The sequence below is a fragment of the Mauremys mutica genome, chromosome 3 (assembly GCF_020497125.1).
Source record: "Mauremys mutica isolate MM-2020 ecotype Southern chromosome 3, ASM2049712v1, whole genome shotgun sequence".
In the NCBI taxonomy this organism is placed as follows: Eukaryota; Metazoa; Chordata; order Testudines; family Geoemydidae; genus Mauremys; species Mauremys mutica.
In genome coordinates, this window is record NC_059074.1 from 184855116 (window position 1) to 184880636 (window position 25521).

At 44.0% G+C, this 25521-nt stretch overlaps 1 protein-coding gene across 1 annotated transcript in view; it reads left to right on the forward strand.

Annotated features, from left to right (window-relative positions):
- Nucleotides 1-25521, forward strand: part of EML6 (EMAP like 6) — a 403172-nt gene that overhangs the window by 366653 nt on the left and 10998 nt on the right. The window contains exons 30-36 of the mRNA XM_045011334.1: nucleotides 1026-1155; nucleotides 7999-8097; nucleotides 11108-11281; nucleotides 14152-14360; nucleotides 20937-21094; nucleotides 22520-22634; nucleotides 24699-24887. Coding sequence (XP_044867269.1) covers nucleotides 1026-1155; nucleotides 7999-8097; nucleotides 11108-11281; nucleotides 14152-14360; nucleotides 20937-21094; nucleotides 22520-22634; nucleotides 24699-24887 — 1074 coding nt within the window. The remainder of the gene's footprint in view (nucleotides 1-1025; nucleotides 1156-7998; nucleotides 8098-11107; nucleotides 11282-14151; nucleotides 14361-20936; nucleotides 21095-22519; nucleotides 22635-24698; nucleotides 24888-25521) is intronic.

Genomic DNA, 25521 nt, shown 5'->3' on the forward strand with positions numbered 1-25521 from the left:
ATCAGGTTGGTTTGGCACGATCTACCTTTCGTAAATCCATGCTGTAAACTATCCCACAGATAAAAGTACCCACCACCGGCAGTTGTAACCACCCATTCCACAAGAGCGCAGGCCTCCAGTTTTCCTGGCCCAGGTGCCGATTCAAGACATCTGTAGAGCCGCTACCTGGTTGGCTGTCCATACCTTTGTGTCCCATTATGCCATCATCCAGCAGGCCTGGGACAATGCCAGTCTCAGTAGAGCACTGTTGCAGGCTGCATGTCCGTGAACTCTTAGCCCACCTCCAGGGATACTGCTTGTGAGTCACCTAACATGGAATCGACATGAGCAAGCACTCAAAGTAGAAAAAACAGTCGCCTACCTTTCATAACTGTTGTTCTTTGAGATATGTTGTTGATGTCCATTCCATGACCTGTCCATCACCACTGTCGGATTCGATGGCAAGAAGGAACTTCATATGGTGGCGCCTCATATATTGGCGTATAGGTGCGGCACTCCAGAGAGCATCCAAAGCCAGCCCTACAGATACCACTAGGGGGAAAATTTCCAACAACCGTGCACGTGGGCGCGCACACACCTAACGTGGAATGGACATGAGCAACACATCTCGAAGAATAACAGTTATGAAAGGTAGATAACTGTTTTTTACACATAACTTTTGCACTGTAATTTCCTTGTATTAATTTGGGTGAAAAATAAATGTAGATGTTTGTTGACCTTAAATTTATCTTGAATAGACCTTAAAGAAACAACCAGTTTATAGCTGACTGATTTATTTAAGAATCAGAATATGAATTCAGTGGTCTAGTCAGCCAGTAGTATTGTAGCTAGCCAATGAAACTATCATCCTCAAAATAGTAGAATAGGGAAATTTTACTAATTATTGTTTAATTATTTCTTTGCCTCCCAAAATATTTTGCTTGTCTAATTGGTTTAGCCCCCCACTTTATCTGATCCAAACATTGTTTGTAACTCCCTTCTTTGTTTTTATTCCACTATCTAATCTTTTTTCTTTACTTAACTAGGAGCTGGCTTTAGACCATGTTTTTGGATACAGAGGATTTGATTGTCGCAACAACCTTCATTACCTCAATGATGGTGCTGATATTATTTTCCACACAGCTGCAGCAGGCATAGTTCAAAATCTTTCCACGGGTAATTCACAATGAAACAGTACTGTGAAATTAAAAAAAAACAAAAACAAACCCCCAAAAACACAAACAAAAAAATCTATGGCCAAGACAACCTTTTCATTCAACAATCATAATTTTGTCATTTTCTACATATCTTTTTTCTTTTTGTATCCTGGTAGGGAATTCATGTAAATTAGCCTATAGTTGTTGATTACTGTACTGTAGTATGAATGTAATAGGGTTCCACTGTTTTTTGTGAAGCCACCCTGTTCCTGTGAGCAGATGTAGCTCCTGTGAGAGATGCTATGCAAATCCTTGCAGGCTTTTGTGATTGCCCCTTGTTAAAATACACCCTGAATATAAGAGACATGGTAGTGGCTCTCTAGGAAAGAGGGCCTAGGGTTGAGTTGAATAGGGTTACCATATTTCAGGTTCCCAAAAAGAGGGAGCCTGTGGGAGTATAGTTGGGAGAGCTAGAAGGGGTACCTGTGGCATGGGTACTCACTGGAGATGGGGCGCAATGTCACGCCCTGTCATGGTGGCAAGGTGGCTAGCACAAGCTCAGGACACAGCGCCAGCCATCAATCACCACATTCCTGCAAGACCCTCACCCCAGGGATGGGAACTGGGGCCTCAGTGGGAGGGTTACAGGAGCTGTGGCTTTCAGGGGAATGGACCAATCAGCTGTGGATGCAGGGGAGGAAACAACAAAGGAGAGGACCTACTGGGGCACTTTCTGAGCTGCAGCTTGTCTATCTGCAGAAATCCTGGATATTTCCTGTTGTTTGAAAAATCCACCCAGAGAGATAAAGGAAGCTCAAAAAAGAGGCAATGTCTGGGAAAACCAAGACATACGGTAACCCTAGGGCTGAACAGTCCTCAGGAATGAACCCCAGGAGGAGCCCAACCTGTTTCATTTTGAGTTACTTTTTTAACACAATCAAATCCCAGGAAAAGAGTAGTTTTTACTCATTTGCACAATGTGTGTATGTTTTGTTTTGGAGAGGATAAGAAAACAACCTTCCTTCATATAACAAACAGGAGGAGGCGCAAGGAGAAGTCTGGCCATGCTCCACAGCCCCAACCAGTGCTTAATTTGTAATGAAAGAGGTGCTGAGGCTCAAGCAGTTTTTTTACTTTCATAACTGACATGGCAAGCTCAGAGGTGCTGGGGCTATGAACTGCCAAGCCTAGAGGTGCCGGGGCTCAGCCTTGGCAAGCGCTGGCACAAATTAAGCACTAGCCCCAACCCTTTCATATGCCCCAGATTTCCATGGAGAAATACACTTGGGAGTTAATGCTGCTTTTAGCTGTATTTACTCCCTCTCAGTCCCAGGCCTTGTCTACACTAGAGTTTTGTCGACACAAGTTACTCCGACAATCAAAAACCGATATAATTATATCGCTTGTGCATGTGCACACAACGTTCCTTCTGTTGGCGGAGCGTGTCCTCATTTGGTGCGCTAGCATTGACAGTGAGAGCAGTGCACTGTGGATAGCTATTCCACTGTGCTACTCACCACCTTCTGCAGCAAGGAGTTGTGGGAAGGTGGAGTGGATCACAGTGCATCATGGGCGTGGGCTCAATGTTTTTTCTATCCCATCATTCCATGGGCTTCTGACTGCATTTCATGCCATTTTTAATGATCCCTGATTACTGTGCACCCGCCATCTCTGTCTGAAAGGATGGATCTTGCACTGCTCTCTATTGTTGTGGTCACTGTTATGAACACATAGTGGCTGCTCATTCAGTATATCATGAGCACCCAATCCGAACAGGCATCCAAGGTGCCTCATCTGCTGTGTGCCATGGAAAGAAACACCACTTTTGGCATTGATGGAGCAGCTGCACACGGTGGACCATTGCTTTTGGGCTTAGGAAACAAGCACGGAGTGATGGGATCGCATCATTATGCAGGTCTGGGATGATGAGAGGTGGCTGCAGAACTTTCGGATGTAGAAAGCCACCTTCCTGGAATTGTGTGTGGAGCTTGCCCCAGCACTGCAGCACAAGGACACCAAAATAAAAGCAGCCCTCTTGGTGGAGAAGTGCGTGGCAATCACTGTGTGGAAACTGGCAACTCCAGACTGCTACCAGTCAGTCATGTATCGGTCTGGAGTTAGGAAGTCTACTGTTGGGGTTGCGTTAACACAAGTGTGCAGGGCCATTAATCACATCCTGCTACAAAGAACTGTGACTCTTGGCAATGTGTGTGAAATAGTGGATTGCTTTACAGCAATGGGATTCCCTAACTGCGGTGGGGTGATAGATGACTAGCATATCCCAATCTTGGCCCTGGACCATCTTGCGACAGAGTACATCTATAGAAAGGGGTACTTCTCTATGGTAGTGCAGATGCCTGTGGATCACCGTGGTCATTTCACTGACATCAACACGGGGTGGTCAGGGAAAGATGCAGGACTCATACATCTTCAGGAACACTGGCCTGTACAGAAAGCTGCAAGCAGGGACTTTATTTCCAGACCAGAAGATTCCAATGGGGGATGTTGAAATGCCCATAGTGAGCTTGGGAGACCCAGCATACTCCTTGCTCCCATGGCTCATGAAGCCTTACACTGGAAACCTGGACAGAAGCAAGGAGCAATTCAAGAATAGGCTAAGCAGGTGCAGAATGACCGTTGAATGTGCATTTGACAGATTAAAAGCACGCTGGGGCTGCCTTTATGGCAGGTTTGACCTAAATGAGGAAAATATTCCCATGGTCATAGCAGCCTGCTGTGTGTTCCATAATATTGTGAGACTAAGAGTAAAAAGTATCCCCCAGGAATGGATGGAGCACAGAGGCAGATCACCTGGCAGCTGATTTTGAGCAGCCGGATACCAAGGCTATTAGAGGGGCACAATAGGAGGCTATTTGAATCAAGGAGACTTTAAGGCACCATTTTGACAATGAGCACCAGTAATGTAAGTCTTTTTAAATAGCACTCTGCCATGCTTTGTTAACTTGCTGCCTTGCATGAAAATTTTGATGATTCCTGCCCATAATTTGTAGTCTGCAGATGTTCCAATTGCTACTGTATATTAATTCCAGCAGCAACCATCGTTTGTAGGATACAAATAAAGATTATCTTTCAGAGAGTATGTTTTTATAAAAGTAAATTAACAACACACAGAAAATGCTTGGTGGAAAGAGAGATAACAGTGAAGGGCAGTGTCCTGATATAGGCTCTAATAGCTGTGTATAACTCCAGCTATCATTTTGGAAGCTGTCTGAAGAAGTGGGGTGAATGGGGTACTGAGACGGGCCAGGAAGATGAAAGGAATGGGTGGGAGCAGTTTGGGGAGGATGTGGCAAGCAGTGCCGTATCAGCTGTGGGGGTGAGCATGCATATATTCTGCCTGCAGTACGATTAGGGACTTCAACATCTCCATTTGCTCCTCTATCACATTTATCATCTATGCAGGCGCTCTCCTGGCTCTCCTTACCACCCTGCCTTCTAATTTCTAATTTTCATTTAAAGTCTCTCTCCATGCCCTGTGTTCTTGTTTTTTGGCATCTGAGGATTGGTGCACCTCTCAAAACATGTCCTCCTTATCTGGCAGAGGCACTCCCACTGGTGTGTAGGGGGTTCTTTGAAGGCCACATCTGCATAAGCACAAGAAACAGAAGCATGATGGTTATTGCAGCACTGAATCATTACAGTAAAATACACCTCTTTTAAAATATGAATCAGTTTTTCACTGTCCCTTGGCAAGCACACAGCTTGGCGAACACCATAAACATGGTGAGTTTGCCTGACAGAGGCGGGGGGCGCTTAAGATGGGGCAAAGGGTCTAGGTGTTTTTTTTATGGATCACTGCAAGGGAGTAGGGATAAAATTACAAATTCTGCCACCATTTTCAACAGGCAGGGGTCATTGAAGCCAATATCATGAGGGTAAGCAAGGGTGCATCTCCTGTATGCATGCAGCTTCAGACTGGGTCCATATACTGCTCATTGTGTGCCACTTTGGTCCCTGCACAGATGATTGCCAGTTGGGGCGGGAAAGTTTCCCACAATGGAGGAAGGAACAAAGCAGCTCTGTCACGGAACCTTCAGCAGAGGATTGGCAAGTACCTCCAGAAAAGTTTCCTAGAGATCTCTCTGGAGGATTCCTGTGAAATTTCAGTGTGCATTAACACATGTTCCATCCTACTGCGTAGCTGCACATGGGGAATGTGAAGCACACGCCAGCGCAGCTAGTCTTGTACATTTCTATCCCTTAACCCACTTCTAGCATATAGCAACGCAAAGGACAGCTGTACCTCAAGGAGCAGCTCTACCTCAAGGAGCAGCATCAACTCAAAAGACTAGTTACCACAGCTCCCATCTCCTGCATCATGTGCACCATAGATGGAGTGCTGGGACTGGCTCAAACCCTCCTGGACTGAGAAGAGGTCCTGGCTCACCACAGTACCAGACAAGCCTGTCACCTGTCCCATCTTGTCCTCCAACTTGACCTTCTCATCCACCACTTCGTCCTCAGGATTGAGCCCACTGTCCGCTGTCTTCAGCCCCATCCCCACAAAGTATCCTGGGTCTCTTGGCAGTGCAGGTGGCGTTGCTGTAGGGATATTAAAGAAGGTACTAACAGTGATTCCCCCAAGTGACAGTGACCCCCACAGTTTCACCAAGTACAAAAATCTTTTAGTTCTTCTGTTAAAACTTGTAAGCTCCTGTCTGTAGAAACCATTGATCGTATCTGTCCTGTGAAAGATACTCTATTACTATGTAAAACTTACAAACAAGTTAATTGACTTTGTTCTTGAAGTAAACACTATGCTAGCCTTAAGCTGTAATTGATACAATGTAAACAAACAGACCCCCCCACCCTCTGTAATTACAGGGCCGGGAGTCTCAAATGAATTAACACACACCCCGAAAGTGGTGGAGACTGTAAATTAAAATATGGTTAAGATATGGAATGTATGTTGATGAATGCTTGATGTGCATGAATGGTTAGGGAAGTGCCAGCCTAGAAAGGGAGTATCCATCGGCCGAAGAATGTGTCAAGTGGCCCACCAGACAACCCCCGGAGGGTAAACTGGGATCCACCCCAACACCTGGAAGGATGAGAAACACAAACTTTGGACCGTGTGAAGCCACCAGGAATGTGCCACTTTAGACAATGTGGAGCCACCAGGAATGTGCCATCTGCTGATTGAGTCAGCAACAGCAGGATGAAACAGCTCCCATAGGCTAACATAGGAATTAATTCCTATAAGAATGAGCTCTAAAGACTGAGGACTTTGAGTCTCTGGTTCTGCTGCCAACCTCCAGGAGCATCAGGTGCATCTGACACAGACTCGGCTCCATCCTCATGACCAAGGTACCTGGCCAGTAACTTGGCATGAGCAACTTCTAGGCTGGTAATTATAACACCTATACAGAACTTGAATGAATGATTGTGTGAATGAATATATATATATATATATATATATAGTGTGTGTGTGTGTATAAGGAATAAGTAGTGATAGGAATAAGTAGTTAAACAACGTTGTTTGCTTTTATCTTTTGCTTTATTATTATATTTACAGTAAATGTGGCATCTTTGCCTTATCCCCCTTATCCTGCTGGTTTTTATTCTATTGGTATAACATTGCTGCCAAAGATAGCGTCCAACTCCTTATAGAATTGGCAGGTCTTCAGCACAGTACCAGAGCAACAGTTTGACTCCCTTGCCTTCTGGTACGCCTGCCCCAGCTCCTTTATCTTCACACAGCACTGATGTGTTTCCTGTTTGTAGCCCTTACTCAACAGCCATGAGAAATCTGACATAGGTATCAAAGTTTCTATGGCTGGAGCAGAGCTGGGACTGCACAGCCTCCTCTCCCCACAGTACCAGCAGATCCAACAATTCAGGTGTGCTCCAAACAGGACAATGTTTTGTGTCATCTGGGAAGTTGCGATGTGAGCTGGCCACGCTAAACAGGTAGTGGAATTTCAAAAATTTAAAGGGGAAGGGGCAGATGCCTGTGTACCTGAATGCAGGGCAGCGGAGTTCAAACTTCTGACCAGAACGGTCAGTGTAGGCATTGTGGGACACCTCCTGAAGGCTATTTACAGCAACATAGCCAAGCGCAGTGTCTACACTGACACTTTGTCGATGTAACTTTGCCACAAAAAGCTGTACGCCTCTTGTTGAGGTTTTATTTTGTTGGCAAAGCAGGAGAGTTTTGTCAGTGGAAAGAGCATTGTAGTGTGTATACCTCCACTGTTTTGTTAACAAAACTGTAGTAAAGACAAGGCCCCAGTCTGTAATTGCTACTGAGTAGCCAGAGGGAACAAAGATAATGTCAGCAGTACATCTTAAGGCTCTTCCTGCCAGGAAGAAAGGAGAGCCATCTGAGCCATCGTGTCTCCATTGCTTTGGGAATGTCCTTCCCAGTGCATCCCCAGTATCTGTGGGGTTGGGAGGCATTATCCCATCTACAGTATTTTCCCCTCTCCATCCAAAGTCATCCTTGAGGGGATAATTTGCTAAATGAACTTCACAAAGCTTTAGTGTTCCTCAGGTCCCCTCTCACAGGTTTCTCCACTTAAGAAAGAGATCTGAGCTATCCATTGATCAACTTTGTTCTTGCCCTGAAGTTATAGGGAGATGGTGGCTACAGGCTATGGCCCTTGGGCTGCTCCCTAGTTATCCTTGATTGTAACTATTTGAAAAAGAGCAGTCTTTTTGTGAACAGTTTTAAAACTCTTTTTACAGCAAGTTTGTGCTGTATTTTAAGTAATGATTGCCCTGCCTCCCGTCCTTCCCTTTGATCGTTTAGTGTGGCCCATAGCAATGGATTGCTGGAAAAATTCTTCACTGCCATTGCTGAAATACTATTTTTAATAAAACCTTATTTGAATTTTCTTAGGAAGTCAGAGTTTCTATCTGGAGCATACCGATGATATTCTCTGCCTCACTGTGAACCAGCACCCGAAATATAAAAATGTTGTGGCTACCAGCCAGATTGGTAAGTGATTCTCCATATTAACAAAGTATTACTTAAAATTTGTCCGGAGGACTGATTAATTGGGGCTGGGTGCGTTCATATTTAGGAATCTGAGAATTATCAGAGTTACTTTCCCCAGATTATCCTTTCACCCTTAATGAGATCACCAACTTTTAGAATTTTCTTATTATTTAAATGTCTGTCATCTCTAATTGTGAGCACTGAATTTTAGATCATGGGATATCATGTCTTATAATAGTGTGAAAAACAAAAAATTTTAATAGGACTGCTAGTATTGCTGGTAATCCTCTCATTTATAAAGAGCCCACTTTCTTGGTCCCACCAAGCCACTGTTCAGCAGTATAACAAACAACAAAGAGTCCTGTGGCACCTTATAGACTAACAGATGTGTCACATGCATCCCACGAAAGCTTATGCTCCAATACATCCGTTAGTCTATAAGGTGCCACAGGACTCTTTGTTGCTTTTTACAGAACCAGACTAACACGGCTACCCCTCTGATAATTAACAGTATTACAAAGACATTCCTGAACAATGAAAGCATTATAATGAAACCACCTTCATAAAACCTCAGAAAGTGACGCAGATAAGAGAAAACTGCAAAGAACTCCCTTTAGCAGTAAAAAAAAGTTTGAGCCCCTAAGGCCCAATTCTGAAATCTTACTTATGTGAGTAATCTTTATTCACATGAGTGGTCCCGGTGGGTTACTCACAGGACTAAGAGCTGCATGATCAAGCCCCCTCAGATGCAAACTTCAAGATAGAAAAATAGGGTCTGATTTCCCTTTTCACTAATTTAACACTGCTGTAAGTAACTCCACTGAAATTTGCACAGTTACTCCTGATTTTACACGACAGTGAGAGAAGACTCAAACCTATAACTTTTATACTAATGAACCTTAACAGTGAGACAGGGAAATGTCAATATAGCAACACCTTGACAAATAGTCCTTGCCAGTTGTGAGGTTATGAGCATGATTGGTTCTCACTGAAATTAATACAAATTTCATTATTTAGCAGCCTCAAAGGTAGGGAAAATATATTTAGCTATCTATTAGCCTTATTTGAAATACAAGTTCAAACTATTACTATTAGGAAAAATATTCAAAAAAACTACTACACTGAATTCTTTTACTTCTGTCAAAAGAGTACCTAGTGTGCTATTGCAAAGGAAGATTTTGCAGTTTCTTTATTCATTGTTTTGTTATTAAAATTCACATGCTATTCCTGCTAATGTTCAGCCGCTGTCAGCCTTTCCATTAGAAATCTCTATTTATAGAAGACTAGAACTTACCTGTAAATGCATCCTGGGCTAAAACTCAGAATAAAAAGGTTTCAGGCCAGGAGCAAATCTTATTTTATACATTGGGGGAAACAGTTCAGCAAAAAACAGACACATTCTATTTGCTGTTGTCTTCTCAGAGTTTTTATAACATTTAAAAAGAAAAAATGCCTTTTCCCTATTGGTCTCACTTTGTCTGCCTCTATCTCATTCAGGTGAATCCACAGTGTCTAGTTAAATACATTAATAATATTCTATAATAATAATTTACATGTGTATAACACTTTTTATCCTGAAGGGACCCAAAGTGCATTATACACTAGCTATATATGAGCTCTCTGAAATGCATTCACTTCTGGAGTGAACCATAGCACAACCTGCTGCACAACACTAAGGAGAAGAGAAATATGAGAACATTTACAAAAAGTGCAGTGGAAACTTTAATGCCCACAGAAAGCAGTATGTGTTTAACCTAAGATCTCATCTGACAGAATAGTTGACTCTGCAGTTCATGCAACAATGCTAAAGAAGAGCTCAGTCCTACAAAGACTTAAGCTTGTGTGTAATTTTATTCATGTGAGTAATCCAATTGAAGTCACCAGTTTAAGTGAAAGGAGAATCTCACCCTGTATTTCTCTCCTGATATTTGGGGTCACAAGGGCATTTTCATGTAACTCTCATCAGAGTAACACTTACCCATGACTTCATTGGGACCTAAGTTTCAATTTCTTATATTTGGAAAACAATTCACCATATTTCAACATTCACTCATAGTATCTTGGAGATAGCTTTTACTATCATGTCCTAAATTTTGAAATAGAACCCAAATTGCATATTTTTTCTGAGCCCTTTTAAAAATATGTTTAGGACCTGTTATACTCACACATTCCTTATAATAAAATACATGTACATTTTTCTCAGCTAGATTCCTGTGATGGGATGGAATGAAAAACAAAATTTTTCAGAACAGCCCCTTTCTTCTTTTCTGTCATTGTTTAATAAAGAACCCATAAAAATCAGTGTTTCTGACTTTTGATCTACATAATTATTGACACATTTTAGTGTAAAAATCACTTACTGTAAAAAGGCCTGCATAGCTCTGGCATTAAATGCCTTATTTAAAACAGAGAAAGCAATCAATATTGTTGTTTTATATTTGTGTATAAAAGACAGTGTTCCTAAAGAACATCAACAGTATTCTTGCTTTTTTATTTTGTTTATTTAATCCATATCCATTTTCAAATTTTTAATTTTGTGCTTCCTTCTGGTGCTGATGCTGAGTTCAGCATTAGAAACATGACTTATTTCAGCTATCGTTTTCCCTTGGTTCTTCCTCATTTGCTGTTGCTCTCACAATGCAGGTGATATAACAGAATTTCCAGGTAAGGCTGTTTTGTGAGTTCTAGTCAACATAATTATGTAAAAGTTTCATGTTAGCTGGTTGTATCTGTGTGAATTGCGGATACAAGTAAAAACATCTACAGACAGTTTATTTTGCATGAGGTTTTCCATGAGTGTTTTGTTGATCATTTAGAATTTGTCTTATTTCATGAACTACAGTAATTTTCCCCTATGTTTCATAAGTTATTACAAGCTTTTTTTTTAAGTTGTGTGGTTCTTAATCTTTTAAAAAATGTTTTTAATGCCCTGTTCTTGAAAATTCTTATTTTACATTGAAGCCTTCACAAATTGAATTAATGCCATTTTAATGCATATCTTTGCATTAAGGTACAACTCCTTCTATTCATGTATGGGATGCTATGAATAAGCAGACTCTTTCTATGCTGCGATGCTTCCATGCCAAAGGAGTCAACTATATTAACTTCAGTGCTACTGGCAAACTTCTGGTGTCAGTAGGAGTTGATCCAGAACATACTATCATTGTGTGGAGGTGGCAAGAAGGTAAATCTAGCCCCTTGCTCTTTATTATTTGCAATTATTTACTTTGTCGGTCAAGACTTTGTGATTAGCCCCATGTGTGACACAGATAAATCAGACGACAACTCTTCTGTACTAAGTGGTCCATTCTATCTTCAATAAATTCATATAACTATCATCAAGGTGAAATTCAGCCTAGTACACAGGGATTACACAAGGGTATACATCATATGTCGAGAAACCCAATAGATGTGGGAGAGGGCTCTGTTCTGTAATACAATTCCTGGTTTCAGCTTATCTAGCAGAGAAGAATGTGACTGCAGACTCTGTCAGTAATTAACAGAACCTCATTAGTGGTCCTTAAATCAGGAAAGTTTTCATCACATCTTCCAGTGCGAGATGTGGGAAATGGATCTCTTTGACACTTTCTGCACAAGAAACTACTGGCCTCTGATCTTAACTCTAGGAGAAGACCACACACTAGGAATTGTTGCTTCCTTCATTTGTTATGGAGGGAGGCTCCTGTTTGGCTTTCCACCTGTACCCTTGATTAATGGTGCTCCAGAATGTCACAGTTCAAGGCAACTGCACCTGTATTTTTTTACATGGTCTAGCAAGGGCAACCAGTTTAGGCTCCCAGGGCCTCAGCTTTCTTGGGCAGAGATCCATGTGTCTCTCCCTCCTGACCAGGGTTTTTCTAAGTTGCATAGTTCCCTGCCTACACTGTGAGTTCCCTAGCAAGCCAGACTACCTAAAAAGGCCTGTGTCTGCACTTTTCTTTCTCTCCAGAGGCTAAAAACAGAATAATTGTCACAGCTGTAAGTTACCACACAGCTAAACAAGCACATTTATTCTTAAAATGAAAGTTTTACAGATAAAATATACTAAAAACAATAAACAAACCTGCACACATGCTAATAAGCTTACCAGAGATCACCCCCTGCTCCAGCAAGGTAGGTGATCAGTTCTTCAAACCCCACACAGGGGTTTTCTGTGTTTACAAGTTCATAACAGCATTTTGCTCAGAACAAGAACACCTGTGCATAAGTTGGCCTTTAGACTGCTTGGGTCTTTGATCTTCAGAGATTGAATCAGTCAGACAATGGTTCTTTCCTCAGGGCATAGCTTCAAACAAGGTTGGGTCCCAAAGTGGGAATTTGCATGCCCCTCCCTCCAAGTATTTCCTAGAACACCCATTTAACATTGTCCCAAAAGTTCCTTGTCTGGCGTATTGTTTAAAAAAATGATTCTTCTCCCCTCAGCAACCCCTCAGTTGCCAGCAAAAAATTGCAATTATCCAGCAGTTGCTAATAAGCAGACAGAAGATTTGTGGGGCTTTAGCCAGGAAAGGAAGTTCTGGGATATGCCTTCCCTGGCGGGAGCCCTGCAGGCCTGCCTGCAGTCAGGGCCGCAGCAGTGAGGGGGACCTGCAACCCAGTTGCTGGGGCTTTGTACAGAGAGCAGGGGAGCTGGGGGCTCCATACTTCTCCCTATACTCTCTGGGGGTTGGGGCTCAGCACATCTTTTCTTTGGTGCAGCCTCCCCTTCTCTCCCTTCCTGGCAGGACACAGCTTGGAGAGATACTGTGCAGCTCCAGCATCTGGGCTGCTGTCCCCTCCATGCTACTGCCCTGCCCACAGCCTCCTTTCCCAGCCCACAGCCCTTTACTTCCTGTGCAGTCTCTGTGCATAGGCAGGTTTGTGGGGCTGCAGCCCCGGAAGGAAGCCTGCGCCTATCTTCCAAAAAATATTGTTAATAGGAGGCATGCCATTGCCAATATCCAAATCCCATTACCATTAAAGTCAATAGGACAAGATTGGTTTCCAGCAAAATGTTGCTATGAACTGGAAGTTGTCAATATCTTGACAATTTGTCAACTAAATAATAAGTTGTCAATAGTTGGTTGCTATTAAGTGGAATCTACTGTAGTTCTTTGAAGCTTATAATACTTCTTAGGGTTTATATTGGCCAGCTTTCCTCCCTAGAGAAGTTACATACAATCCCACAATAATACATAAACTTTGTATTTATAATCCAATAGACTCCAAAGCTATTTAAACCTAATTCAATAAGATCTCACAAAGATATTGCAGGAAATTGCTGTAGCTGTCAGACTGACAATGGTCAGTGATCTTAATGGCTCCATAAGGTTTAGTTTTCAACCCTGCAGTAAGTAGATCAGTGATAATTCCCATCAGGCTGAGAGTCTGTTTGTAATCACTCACAGCCAGGGCACTTCACTCAACCTGCCACTATTTTCCCCACTCCTGCATATCCATCCCTATGAGGTTCTTCTCTACAAGCCTGATATTAAAAAGTCTTTTCTTTGTATTTGGTATGGATTGAAACCCTTAGATCACAAAGTATAATTGCATTTGACTTATAGGCACTGCAGTCTTTAAAGGGGCCATGTCTCAAATGGTTCTGATTTTATTTTTTAGTGTTTTGACCTGGCATGCCTGCAGTTAGCAGTTCATAGCATGGCTCTTACTATCAGAGGTAGAGTGACCCCTAAACTAGTGTTCTTCTTTGAGTACTGGTCCCTATGTGTATTCTACTGTGGATATGCATGCACTGCATGTGCCCAGAGCCAAAGAATTTTGAAAGTAGGATCCATTTGTCTGCACAACAACATTTCTTAAGTGTGGGTGTTGTAAAGGGCTAGCCAGGGACAGAGGGCTTGCAAGATGTATAAATTAAAATAAATTAAGCAATGGTGAAAGGTGGGTGCGTTTATTTCTTTTCCTGAACAGAGACTCATCTTTTGGTATCTGGGAAGTAGTGCCCTAAGCCATCCAGTAGTACTAGTCAACTTATTTTTATAAAAGTACATGGAAGATTAATTTTGCAAGTAACTTTAGCTTTATTTTTAATGTCTTCTTAATTTAAAACAGGGGCTAAAGTGGCTAGCAGAGGAGGACATCTGGAGAGAATATTTGTTGTAGAGTTCCGCCCGGATTCAGATACTCAGTTTGTGTCTGTTGGGGTAAAACACATGAAGTTCTGGACACTAGCTGGCAGTGCTTTACTTTATAAAAAAGGAGTCGTTGGTTCCAGGGAAGATGCTAAAATGCAAACCATGCTTTCTGTTGCCTTCGGAGCTGTGAGTTCAAATTGCTTGTTATGAAATTTCAGTAATTTTTTATTAAAACCCAAAAGTATCAATGCCAGTTTGGATGAAATTCACTCCAATGTGGGTGACCCATGCAAGGCTCTGGGAACTCTTACTCCACACTTAAACCCTTAACTTGGGACTTTTAAATGGTGCTCAGAACATTGCGGGGGTCTTCTTGAACTACAATTTGTCCCATAATAAATGTCCTTTGGAATATTAGTGCTTACCTGGGACTTCTCTTGATGTGTTTTTTATTTCCAGTACCTAAATTATTTAGCAGATGAGCAGTTAATTTAGAAAAATTAAATATTTAATTTTGTGCTGAGATTTTATAAAAAAAAAAATTTCCATGATGTTATATGTGACATACTGTAGTGATCTAGCTTGTGATAACACTGTATAGTCCTTCCTGTGTATTCATTAGGGAACAATTTAATGGTTTAATTTGATTTTAAGGGCACACGCAGATGTGCATTAGCACTGAAAATGGAGTGTTAATGTGAGACCAAGATCTTATTCAGTCTCTGCCTCCTGCAGAAACCCCATGCAGATTATTCTTGCCAGGGACAGGCATAATCTATACAAGACACCAATGGTAACACTAAACCTGCCCTTAAACTTCCATGCTAAACAACAGGGCCAAGGTTTTAAATATAGGTGCATAAAGGTAGGCTCCTAAATCCTCAGTTAGGTGCCCAAATAAGCGTCCTTATTGTCAAACGTGCCTAGCACCCAACTGCTCCCTTTGATTTCATGGAATTACAGTGTAGTAAAACTGGAATAATGCAGTGGAGAATAAGGCCCAAAACCACAGCTGTTGTAGACTATACTATTAATTATTTCTCATTACAGAAGTTCCAAGGTGTAACCCCATTACTTGTCATCACAAAGTTATTTTCATACATGAAGGTCCACCTGCAGACAAATCAAAACTGAGAATTATTAATCACTATTTATTCAGTAGAGAACAATAATCAACAAAAAGAAGCAATAATGTACTGTTAACTCAGTTCAACCTTTTCATTTGTATTTCTCATGGAGAGATTCCAACAGAAATTATATCTTCTATAAACTGAGACCCACTTCCTGTAAAGGGGCATTGTTTGCTGGGAGCACTGAACCTCAAGTACAGAACCCTATTCCCTCAGGGCAGTGGTCAACACCATGGAGACACCTGCCTGATTCCCCTACAGGATTCAGCCACCACCAGCTCTTCAGGACTGGCATAAGATTGACCACTACCTAGAAAGCCAACAGTACTAATACAGCAGGCCACTGTGGCCCTATTTGGGTTACTGGGGTCCACTGTCTCAGTCTTCACCACACTTGACAAGAGGAAGAAGTCACTCTACCCTTCCGCATTGCTGGGCAGACTGCTGCCACCAGAGAATCAGGAAGAAGTAACCCCAACACCCCCTATCACCACCTAAGGACCCCTCATCTTCATCTTGTGACACAAGTACCAGTGTCTGATGACATTAAATCATTTCAGTGGCAACTTGTGCATATCAGAGAACCTGCACAAGCTATTTGACATCCTGTTAGCTTCTGGTCAAGCCAGGATTGCCTTCCCCATAAATGAAGGACTGAGGTACCAAGTATCTTCAATGTGATTTGAGGACTTCTACACACACTCCAACTCCAGGGTCCTTAGTTGTGGACAGGAGAAGTCAAAGTGGAGCAAGAGTGCCCAAAGACAACTCAGCCTATTTGGGAGAAAATCATATTCTTCTGCCTCTCTTCATCCAGCTCACTGCCATGTCTAATTGGCTGAGTATGACTTCTTAAATTGGGACAGGGCAATCAGTTTGAACCCAGTGGAGGCACTGATACCAAAGATCCTGGTGTCATGGACTCACAGATTGTGCCCACTCTTGGCCCCGTGCGGTCCGTGGGCGGTGCCCCTTTCAGTGAGACAGCCCTTCTCGGGGGTCCACTCTCTCTCGGGGTCAGGCCCCTCCACCTCCTGGAGTCTTAGCACGTCTGTCTCTCGCCGTTGGCCCCCTCAGGGAGTCCACGCTGTCTGGACCCCCCGGGCCTCCTCACCCCCAAAGGGGTTGATGCAACCTTGTTCTGTAGACCAGAGGGACTCTCAGCCAGCATAAAACAAGAGGGTTTATTGAGAGTTGAACACAGCACAGGAAACTCTCAGGGCCTCAGGCCTGGCCTCCCTCAGCACATCCTGGTGGGCTCTGCCTGCTTCCCCTCGCCAGCCCCCGAGCCCCCCTGCTTCCCAGGGGCTGGCAGACGGCTGGATCACCCCTAAAGCCAGCATATCCCCGACCTCTCTTTCCAGGTCATGGGCTGTTTTCCCAGTGACCCTGAATGGGGAACACCTGATGGGAGGGTTGGTTCCCATCTCCACCTGGGGGACAGCCAGGTTAGTGAGCCCAGGCCGGTTGGAGAACAGCTGCCGGTATGAATGCAGCCTGCTGGGCAGGGGTTAGCTGGTCAGAGAGGGGAATTGATTCCAGCGAGAGGTTAGCCCCTGCCTCAGGGAGGAGTCCCACCAGGGGATCCTCTCCCTTCTCCTCCCACTGCCCACACACAGCCAGCACCTCAGTAGGCAGGCACTCTTTGGGTCCCTCCTTAGCCCCCCATTTCAGGTGTATCCTCACTACAGGCACCTTGACGGGGGGCCCGAACACTCCCCTCAGGGTCATGTAGGATCGGGCACTAGCTGGTCTGGGTCCACCACCTCGGACCGCGCCAGTGTCACCTCCGCGCCCGTGTCCCAGAACCCCTGGACACTCCTTCCCCCCACCTCAATCGGGATGATGTGGCGATTGTCCCCCGGGGCCTGTTCCATGCTCACCCGGCGGATGGAGTACGGCTGCTCTGGACCTGGGGCCCTGCCTTCCCCTGCTGGCCTGGCCTGGCGGTCCCCTCCCCCTGGCACAGCCCTCTCGACTGCAGCCCCCTGGCCCGGCAGTGCCCCCTCTCGGTGGGCTTCCACCCAATTAACACCCCGCGGGTTCTGCTTGGCCACCATTTCCTTCATCTTCAGGCACTGGGCCACCTTGTGCCCCTTTTGGCCACAGTAATTACATTTCAGGTCCCCCAAGTCCCATGCGGGGGGTCGGCCCGCCCAGGCATTCCTGGCCACCCCTGAGCTGGGCTTCCTGGAGTCCCCACCTTTGAGAGTTCTCTGGGTGACTCCCCTTCTGAGCCCCCAATGTGGGCCTTCCTCCTGCCCCCGATCTGCTGTCCACAAACTCATCTGCCAGTGGCCCTGCACTGCGCAGGTCCTTGGGCTTCCGGTCCACTAGCCACGTCTTAAGGTCTGGCGGGCAGATGTCATACAGCTGCTCCAACCCCACCAGGTTATACACGTCCTCTGTGGTGGTGGCCCCTGCGCCCTTCCCCCACTTGCGGAGATATTCCCCCAGCAGGTTGGCAACCTCCTTGTAAGTGACACCTGAGGTCTTGTGTACACCCCGGAATCGTTTCCTGTACGCCTCAGGGGTCAGTTCAAACTTCAGCAGCAAGGCCTGTTTGAACAGGTCGTAGTCCCCCATCTCAACACCATCCATTTGGCTGAACGCCTCTATGGCCTTGGGACCCAGCGGCGGTGGGGGTCAGACAGCGCAGCCTGTCTGCGGGGTCAATTTGGTTCAGCTCACAAGCCTTCTCAAAGGCTGTGAGATAGGCGTCAATATCCCCCACTCCCCTCCTTGAACTGGGGCAGCAGTTTGGTGTCTAGAGTCCCCACATCACTGGCGTCTCGGGGCCCTTCCCCACTTACCCCGCGGCAGACCCTCTTGGCCCGCCGTTCCTCCATCACCAACTCGTGCTTCTGCTGTTCTACACGGTCCTCTCGTTCTCTCTCTCTGTCCACCAGCCTCCGCTCCTCCAGCACCAGCTCCTTTGCTTTCAGCTCCAGCTCTAATTTCTGCAGCTCCTCAAGGGAGGAACCTGACTGGGGTCTCCCTGTGCTGACTGGGGAGTCGGGTCTGACACCCTCCCGGTCGCTACACAGACTGCCCCCCACGGCTACTCCCCAGCTCACCGGGCACCCCGGGAGCCCCCCTGGGGTCTGGAGCCTGTTCCTCAGACTGGTCATTCTCTGCAAGCTGAGCAATCAGCTGCTCCTTAGTGAGCCTCCCCACGCTCAGCCCTCTCTCCCTGCACAGACCTGCCAGGTCGCTCTTACGGAGCTGGTTCTAGGCCATTTCCAGGCTAATTCCATTCAACACCCTCGTTCTATCGCTGGCAGCCACTCACTGCAAAGCGCCTGCACCCGCAGCGAAACGTCTACAGGGTGCATCCATGAACCATCCTCTGCTGCCACGTTGTCACGGACTCACAGATTGTGCCCACTCTTGGCCCCGTGCGGTCCGTGGGGAGTGCCCCTTTCAGTGCGACAGCCCTTCTCTGGGGTCCACTCTCTCTCGGGGTCATCCTCCACCTCCTGGAGCCGCACCTCTCTGAGCCTTAGCAGGTCTGTCTCTCGCCGTGGGCCCCCTCAGGGAGTCCACACTCTCTGGACCCCCCGGGCCTCCTCACCCCCAAAGGGGTTGATGCAACCCTGTTCTGTAGACCAGAGTGACTCTCAGCCAGCATAAAACAAGAAGGTTTATTGAGAGTTGAACACAGCACAGGAAACTCTCAGGGCCTCAGGCTTGGCCTCCCTCAGCACAGCATATCCCAGTCCCCCTGCATCCTGGTGGGCTCTGCCTGCTTCCCCTCGCCAGCCCCCGAACCCCGCTGCTTCCCAGCTGGGCCTCCGATATCCCCGGCCCCAAGCCCCTTCTGTCCATTGTCTTCTCTCCAGGTGAACAAGGTCGTAAACAGGAAGGCCTGGGTCTCCTCTCCTCTCAGCCCTCCTCTGGCTGGAACTGGCTGGTCAGGTCACCGGGGTCCTCTCTCTGCAGCCCATTGTCCACCCACTGGCCAGAACCGGCTGTAACTCCTGAGCTGGGTCTCTGGGTCACCAGGTCACCAGTCGCTGGGGTCTCCATCCTCCAGGCCATCAGCCAGGGTCCCGAGTCCCTCTCTGGTCCTCTGTAACAACAAACTCCCTCTCCCCTCACCTTGTTAAACCAGTAACACCCGGGGACACTGAGTCCCACCCCGTGTGCATGCAAACCACTGGAAAACACAGAAAACCCCCAGAAAACCCCCCACTTCATCACACCTGGACTCTATGCTGCTCCTGAAAAAAGGTGGCACTGGCATTCAATTCTCTCCAAGTCCACCTAGCAACAATACTGGCCTATCACTCTCTAATACATAAGCACACAATCTTTTCACATCCAATGGTATCAAAGTTCTTTAAAGGCCTTCTACAGACCCTGTGTTTTGACCCCCTGGTTCTTTGGTGGGACCTCAGTATCATTCTCATGAAGCTCGTGGATCTGCCGAACCACTGTCAGAAGACTGCATATACTACCTTACCATTCAGATGGTCTTCCTGGTGTCCATAAGCTCAGAAAGTCAGTGAGCTCCAGGTTCTCTTACCAGACCACCTTACACATCCTTCTGTAAAGACACAGTGGTGATGAGACCACACTCCCAAGTTCATCCTTAAGATACTCTCAGACTTTCACCTAAACCAATGAATTACTGTGCAAGTCTCCTTCCCCAGCTGCACTCAATGCTGGGAGAGGAGAAATTACACATCCTGGATGTTTCCAGAGCTTGCTGTATTACTATTAATAGGCCAAGCCATTTTGGCAGTCTCCACCCACCTCTTTGTGCCCATTTCTGGCTCATCCAAAGACCAAAATATCTCATTGCAGAGAATCTCCTAGTGGATCACACAATGCATTTACACTTCTTAGCTGTCTGATAAACCTCTCCCTTTCATCATCAAGGCACAGTCCACCAGAGCACAAGCTGTGTGCATTGCCTGCTTCAGAAATGTTCCAGTCTCTGAGCTCTGCAAGGTTACAACATGAAGTACACTAACTCTTGTGAAACATTATGCCTTTGATGTGGTGAACAGTGCAGATGTGACATTTGAGAGAGTAGTACTTCAATCATTCTCTGACTTATTCAACTGATACTCCTCCCTCCCACCATCCTGTAGTCATCTACAGTGCGGCCCACACTGACACACAGTTGATGAAGAAAGAATGGCTACTTACCTGGCAGTAACTATGTTTTTTGAGATGTTGTAGATATGGGTCTCACAACCTGACATCCATCCCCACTTTTTAGCGTCCTCATCTAACATGGGCTTTGAATTGCAAAGCAATTGAAGGAGAGTTGTGGCCACCTCACCCTTTATGCCCTCATGTGAGAACACGAGACACCAGACAGAGGGTGAATGTGTGGCCCCAGTGGACACTGAAAATTTCAGTCTTGTACACACAAGGCACATGTACACCTACAGAGAAATCCACATTGACTACAACATCTTGAAGAACCACAGATACTATAGGGTAAGCAATTGTTCTTTTCCAAAGTATGTGATTTTACTAACATACTATGGTTATATCATAGCTGACTTTTCTGTGAAAAATACAGTGACAAGAAGAAAGTTTTAATTCAGTTTCCTAAAGAAACAGTAAAAATGTTACTTATGATTTCTATAGTGAAGATTGTTTCTGTTTGTTACAGAATAACCTTACGTTTACTGGTGCCATAAATGGAGATGTCTATGTGTGGAAGGATCACTTTCTGGTTAGACTGGTGGCAAAAGCTCATACAGGTCCAGTGTTTACAATGTACACAACTCTTCGAGATGGGCTAATTGTAACTGGAGGGAAGGAAAGACCGTAAGATACACATCTTCCTAAAATACATTGTTTATGTTTGTGTCAGATTATTAGATGATTATTTTTATTTATACAAAACCCTAGATGTGCACAGTGCTTCATGGATACAGACGCTTCCCAATTTACGCAAGTGTTCCGTTCCGGAACACCTTACGTAACTCAAATTTTGCATATGTTGGAAATGTATCTCCGACCATTACGCACCCCTCCCCCCCAAAAAAACCTCCTATTTCTAGCTTATGGAACTTTTTCTGTAAACTTGGATTTGCGTACATTGGGTTTACGTAACTCGGGGAGCGTCTATATATAAAAAGCAGAGGTACCTGCCCCACAGAGCTTATAATCTAAATGACACAATACGGGGGGAGGATGTGGGTCACAACAGTGGAATGGGGAGCAAGAGGAGCTGTAGTATACAGGCAGGCATAACTTTTGTGCAATCTCCCTTCTCTTTTTGTGGGGTTTTTGACCTCCTGCATAATAGAGGCTGACAGCAGCATTTTTGTCATAATTGTTAGGTTTACTCAAATTCCAGACTCCCTCTTCTGACCATTTCTTTATCTTTGATTTACAAGATATTCTGTTTTCCGGAAGTCAAACATACTTTTTTCAGAGTTGACCACTTTTACAGTCAATGCTATAGTGGTTTGAGATTAATTAACAGAGAGATTGTGGCAAGGCACCTTCTCGGTCTGACCAGCCTCAGCTGTTTTTAGCCTTGGTGAGATGGGCTTGGAGTAAAACAGTCCCTCTTGGCTGCACAGGGGCTTCTCTTAGCCAGTGTTTTGGGCTTGTTTTTCTCCCTTCTGGGAGGGAATGCAGCCTCTCCTCCTGGAGAGGCTTGCTTCCTTGCTGCTACTTGCCTACTGGTAGCTTGACTCCTTCTCTCTCTCACCCCACTTCTTCTCCCCACAGAAAGGGAGAAGTTTAAAAAGGTCTCAGGCAGCCCTTAGTTGGACTCAGCTAATCCTAATTGATCTCAGGTAACTCCCTCTCAGCTGATCCTAACTGAGCTCTGGTAACCACTTCTTAGCTGAACCTGACTGACCTGTAGTTACCCCTCCCCAGGGCCTTTTAACCTTCTGGGTCTGTTTTTTCCTCTTTCCTTGCAGCCATTTGTCCTGATTTTATCACAAAACCTATTTGCCATTTACATCATGGTAGTGGTGGTAGTAGTAGTAGCAGCACTTCTTTGGAAAATATGCAAAATGATGGTTTGATACACTCATTTTTATTATTTCCTTGCCATAATACAGTAATGTGCCTTCTTTAAATACAAGACAAGGAGATTATGCATATGTTTTGGTATTTAAACAATAATTTCTAAAAAGTACTACTTTAGCACTGAAATCTGCATATTTGATAAATTCCAGTCAGTGGGAAAGGAGAATTCCATATAATATTTGACAACTTGCTCTTTTTCAGGACAAAAGAAGGCGGTGCCGTAAAATTGTGGGACCAGGAGATGAAGCGCTGCCGAGCATTTCAGCTTGAGACAGGACAGCTCATTGAGTGTGTGCGCTCAGTTTGTAGAGGAAAAGTGAGTGAGTCAACATGAAAAGTTTTATAATTTACTGCCTATTACTCTCATCATAAGAAGTCCCTATGTTATTCTTGATGTTGTTCTTGTTGCATGGAGGAGCAGGAAGAGAGCAAAGAGATTATAATCACTGAGGCCCCTCTAAGTTTATGTGCAAAAATTTTGCATATGCACCTAGCTCAGTTTGCATGCACTAATCTACCTGATTTACATGCCTATTTGCACATCCAAATATGGGGTATGAATTCCAAAGGGATGTATAAACATTTTTAGAAGTCTGAATAAAACTGTGCCTCTATGAGCCAAATTCTGTGCTTAGATCAATGCATGTGGAACTTCAGAGAGATTCCTTTTAGAATATCAGGGTTGGAAGGGACCTCAGGAGGTCATCTAGTCCAATGCCTTGCTTAAAGCAGAACCAATCCCCAGACAGATTTTTGCCCTAAATCGCCCCCTCAAGGAGTGAACTCACAACTCTGGGTTTAGCAGGTCAATGTTCAAACCACTGAGTTATTCCTCCTCCTTCATGGGAGTCACACATGCATCTGAGGGCAGAATTGGCTTTAGACCCTTATTTGGTCCTCAAGTGAAGTCAGTGGAACTACTCATATGCTTAAAGTTAAGCAATGCTTTTAAGTACCTTGCTAAATTTAGACCTTGGAGATTTAATATAATATTGATTCATGTGCATCAGCTCTTAAAAACAAATATTTTTGTTTTGTATTTGTGTAATACATGGCAGTATTTTTAGATGTAAATGATAGACAAAGAATACTATTTTAAAAGGTGAATTGCAACATTTGATTTAAACTGCATAATCCTGAAATCAGTAATAGAATACACTATAATCCTAAACATGTTAATTATAAATAGTTTTCTATTTAATATAAAAAAAAAAGTAAAAAGTTTTGTAACTCAGCCTGAATAGTTGATTTTTTTGTGCACCAGTAAAATGTAGACATTATGGCCCGACTTTTATGATAATGAGCAAACAATTGCACATCTACATTTTTAGGGACAAACAGTACATGTCTAACAGCTATTTGCACATGCTGATACATAATGATATTGGCTCAATTTAACTTCGCATTATTGGACCCTAGGAATTCAGAATATCCTTGATCTTCTAAACATCTTGTGTTAGTGAACTACAGTCAGAGGTTCAAATTCAGTGGCAATAATAATAACAACAATATTACTTAGCTCTAAATCATTAATAAGTAGGTCTCACTCTACTTTAATTTACCTCTTCTTACACTTTTCTTCCAACTCCTTGCAGTGTAAGTTAGACCAACTTAGAGTACATTAAGTATAGGTAGAGCACGTCTAAGAAAATCTAACTGAGCATAAGATTCCCTAATGATCATTTACATTGACTCCTTTGCACATTTCCGACAGTGTAAAGGAGCCCTTAGCATAAATGAGAATCAGGCCCAAGCAAGTCTAAATTAGCCCAAAGAGGTCTAAATTACACCCCCTTAGGTATCATTTCTGAATTTGACCTAAGTGTTATAACCACCTGTTTTCAGTTAATGTCATTACCTGACAGTGGATGAGTATATTTGACTGTGGAGGAGATACAGAGATTCAGTGGTAAAAGAATATAAGATAAAAATAATGAAAGATAAAGAATGTGGAAAACGGTGACATTTTTTCCTAATCTTGTGGATGAATGTTGTGTTCATGGCAGTCAAGGACTGGGACTGATAACATATGCAGGTGCTACAATTTATCGTGAAGCCTGCCACTGCATCTGAATCCTTCCAACATCACTACTACTCCACTTCTGTGTCTCTCATGAGCAGAGTCTGCCAGTCATGCCAAATTATATATAAACTCTATAATCTGGGCAAAAAAAACCCTAGGGATCTAAACCAGGATTTGAAAATTGGCCTCTGGAAATGAAAGACTAGTTCACTTAATATATTGTTTCAAGATGCTGAATGAAGCATAAATCAAGACTAGTTACAATAAATTCTCTGTTACACGTCTTATATTTTAATGTGTTGATATTATGTGCATTATTTTGATAATCTGGTTCTCACCATATTTTGACTACAACAGGGCAAAATTTTAGTGGGAACCAAAGATGGGGAAATACTTGAAGTAGGAGAAAAAAATGCTGCTTCAAACCTGCTGATTGACAATCACATGGAAGGAGAGATTTGGGGTTTAGCAGCTCACCCCACAAAAGACATATTTATCACTGCAAGTAATGATGGAACAGCAAGAATCTGGGACCTCTGTGACAAAGTGAGTACCATTTAAACTAAGAAGCATGTCATCAGTAGCAGGATCATTACGTAATCAAGATTTTTTTCAACTGTGAGCTATGTGTTGCCCTCTGTTCATGTATGCAACTCTCTTTGAAGCATGCACATATACTGAGCACGTTTGTCCCTATATTTCCATGTTGTTCCCATATTAATCTGTAGTGTGAAAAGGTGAGTCTTTGGTGGTATGGTTCATTGCTGTTTCTAAAAGAAATCCATCTGCATTTTGCTGAGATGTGCAGCTATTTGAAACTTCCCAGGCTTAAGAAGTGCTTTCTGTCATGCATGCACTGTAAAATGTATTTAAAAACAAAATTTAGAAGATATAGAATGGCTTGGATCAATGTTCTAATTGAATGCAAACAGCTAGGGTGCACAGAGCCAGCAGTGGGGAAAATACACACTGTGCCTTCAAAAATTGTGTTGAAAATGCTCCAAAACTCCCTGTCTGCAAACATAATACCTTCTTCCACCACCACTTAAGTTCTGTAGCCCGCAGAGCTGTATCTTAGTCTTAAATTTGCATTAATTATCTGGTTGGACCTGCGTTATGTCTACACTACAGACTTCTGCTAGCATAGTTACGTCTGTCAGGTATGTGAAGAGATGCAATC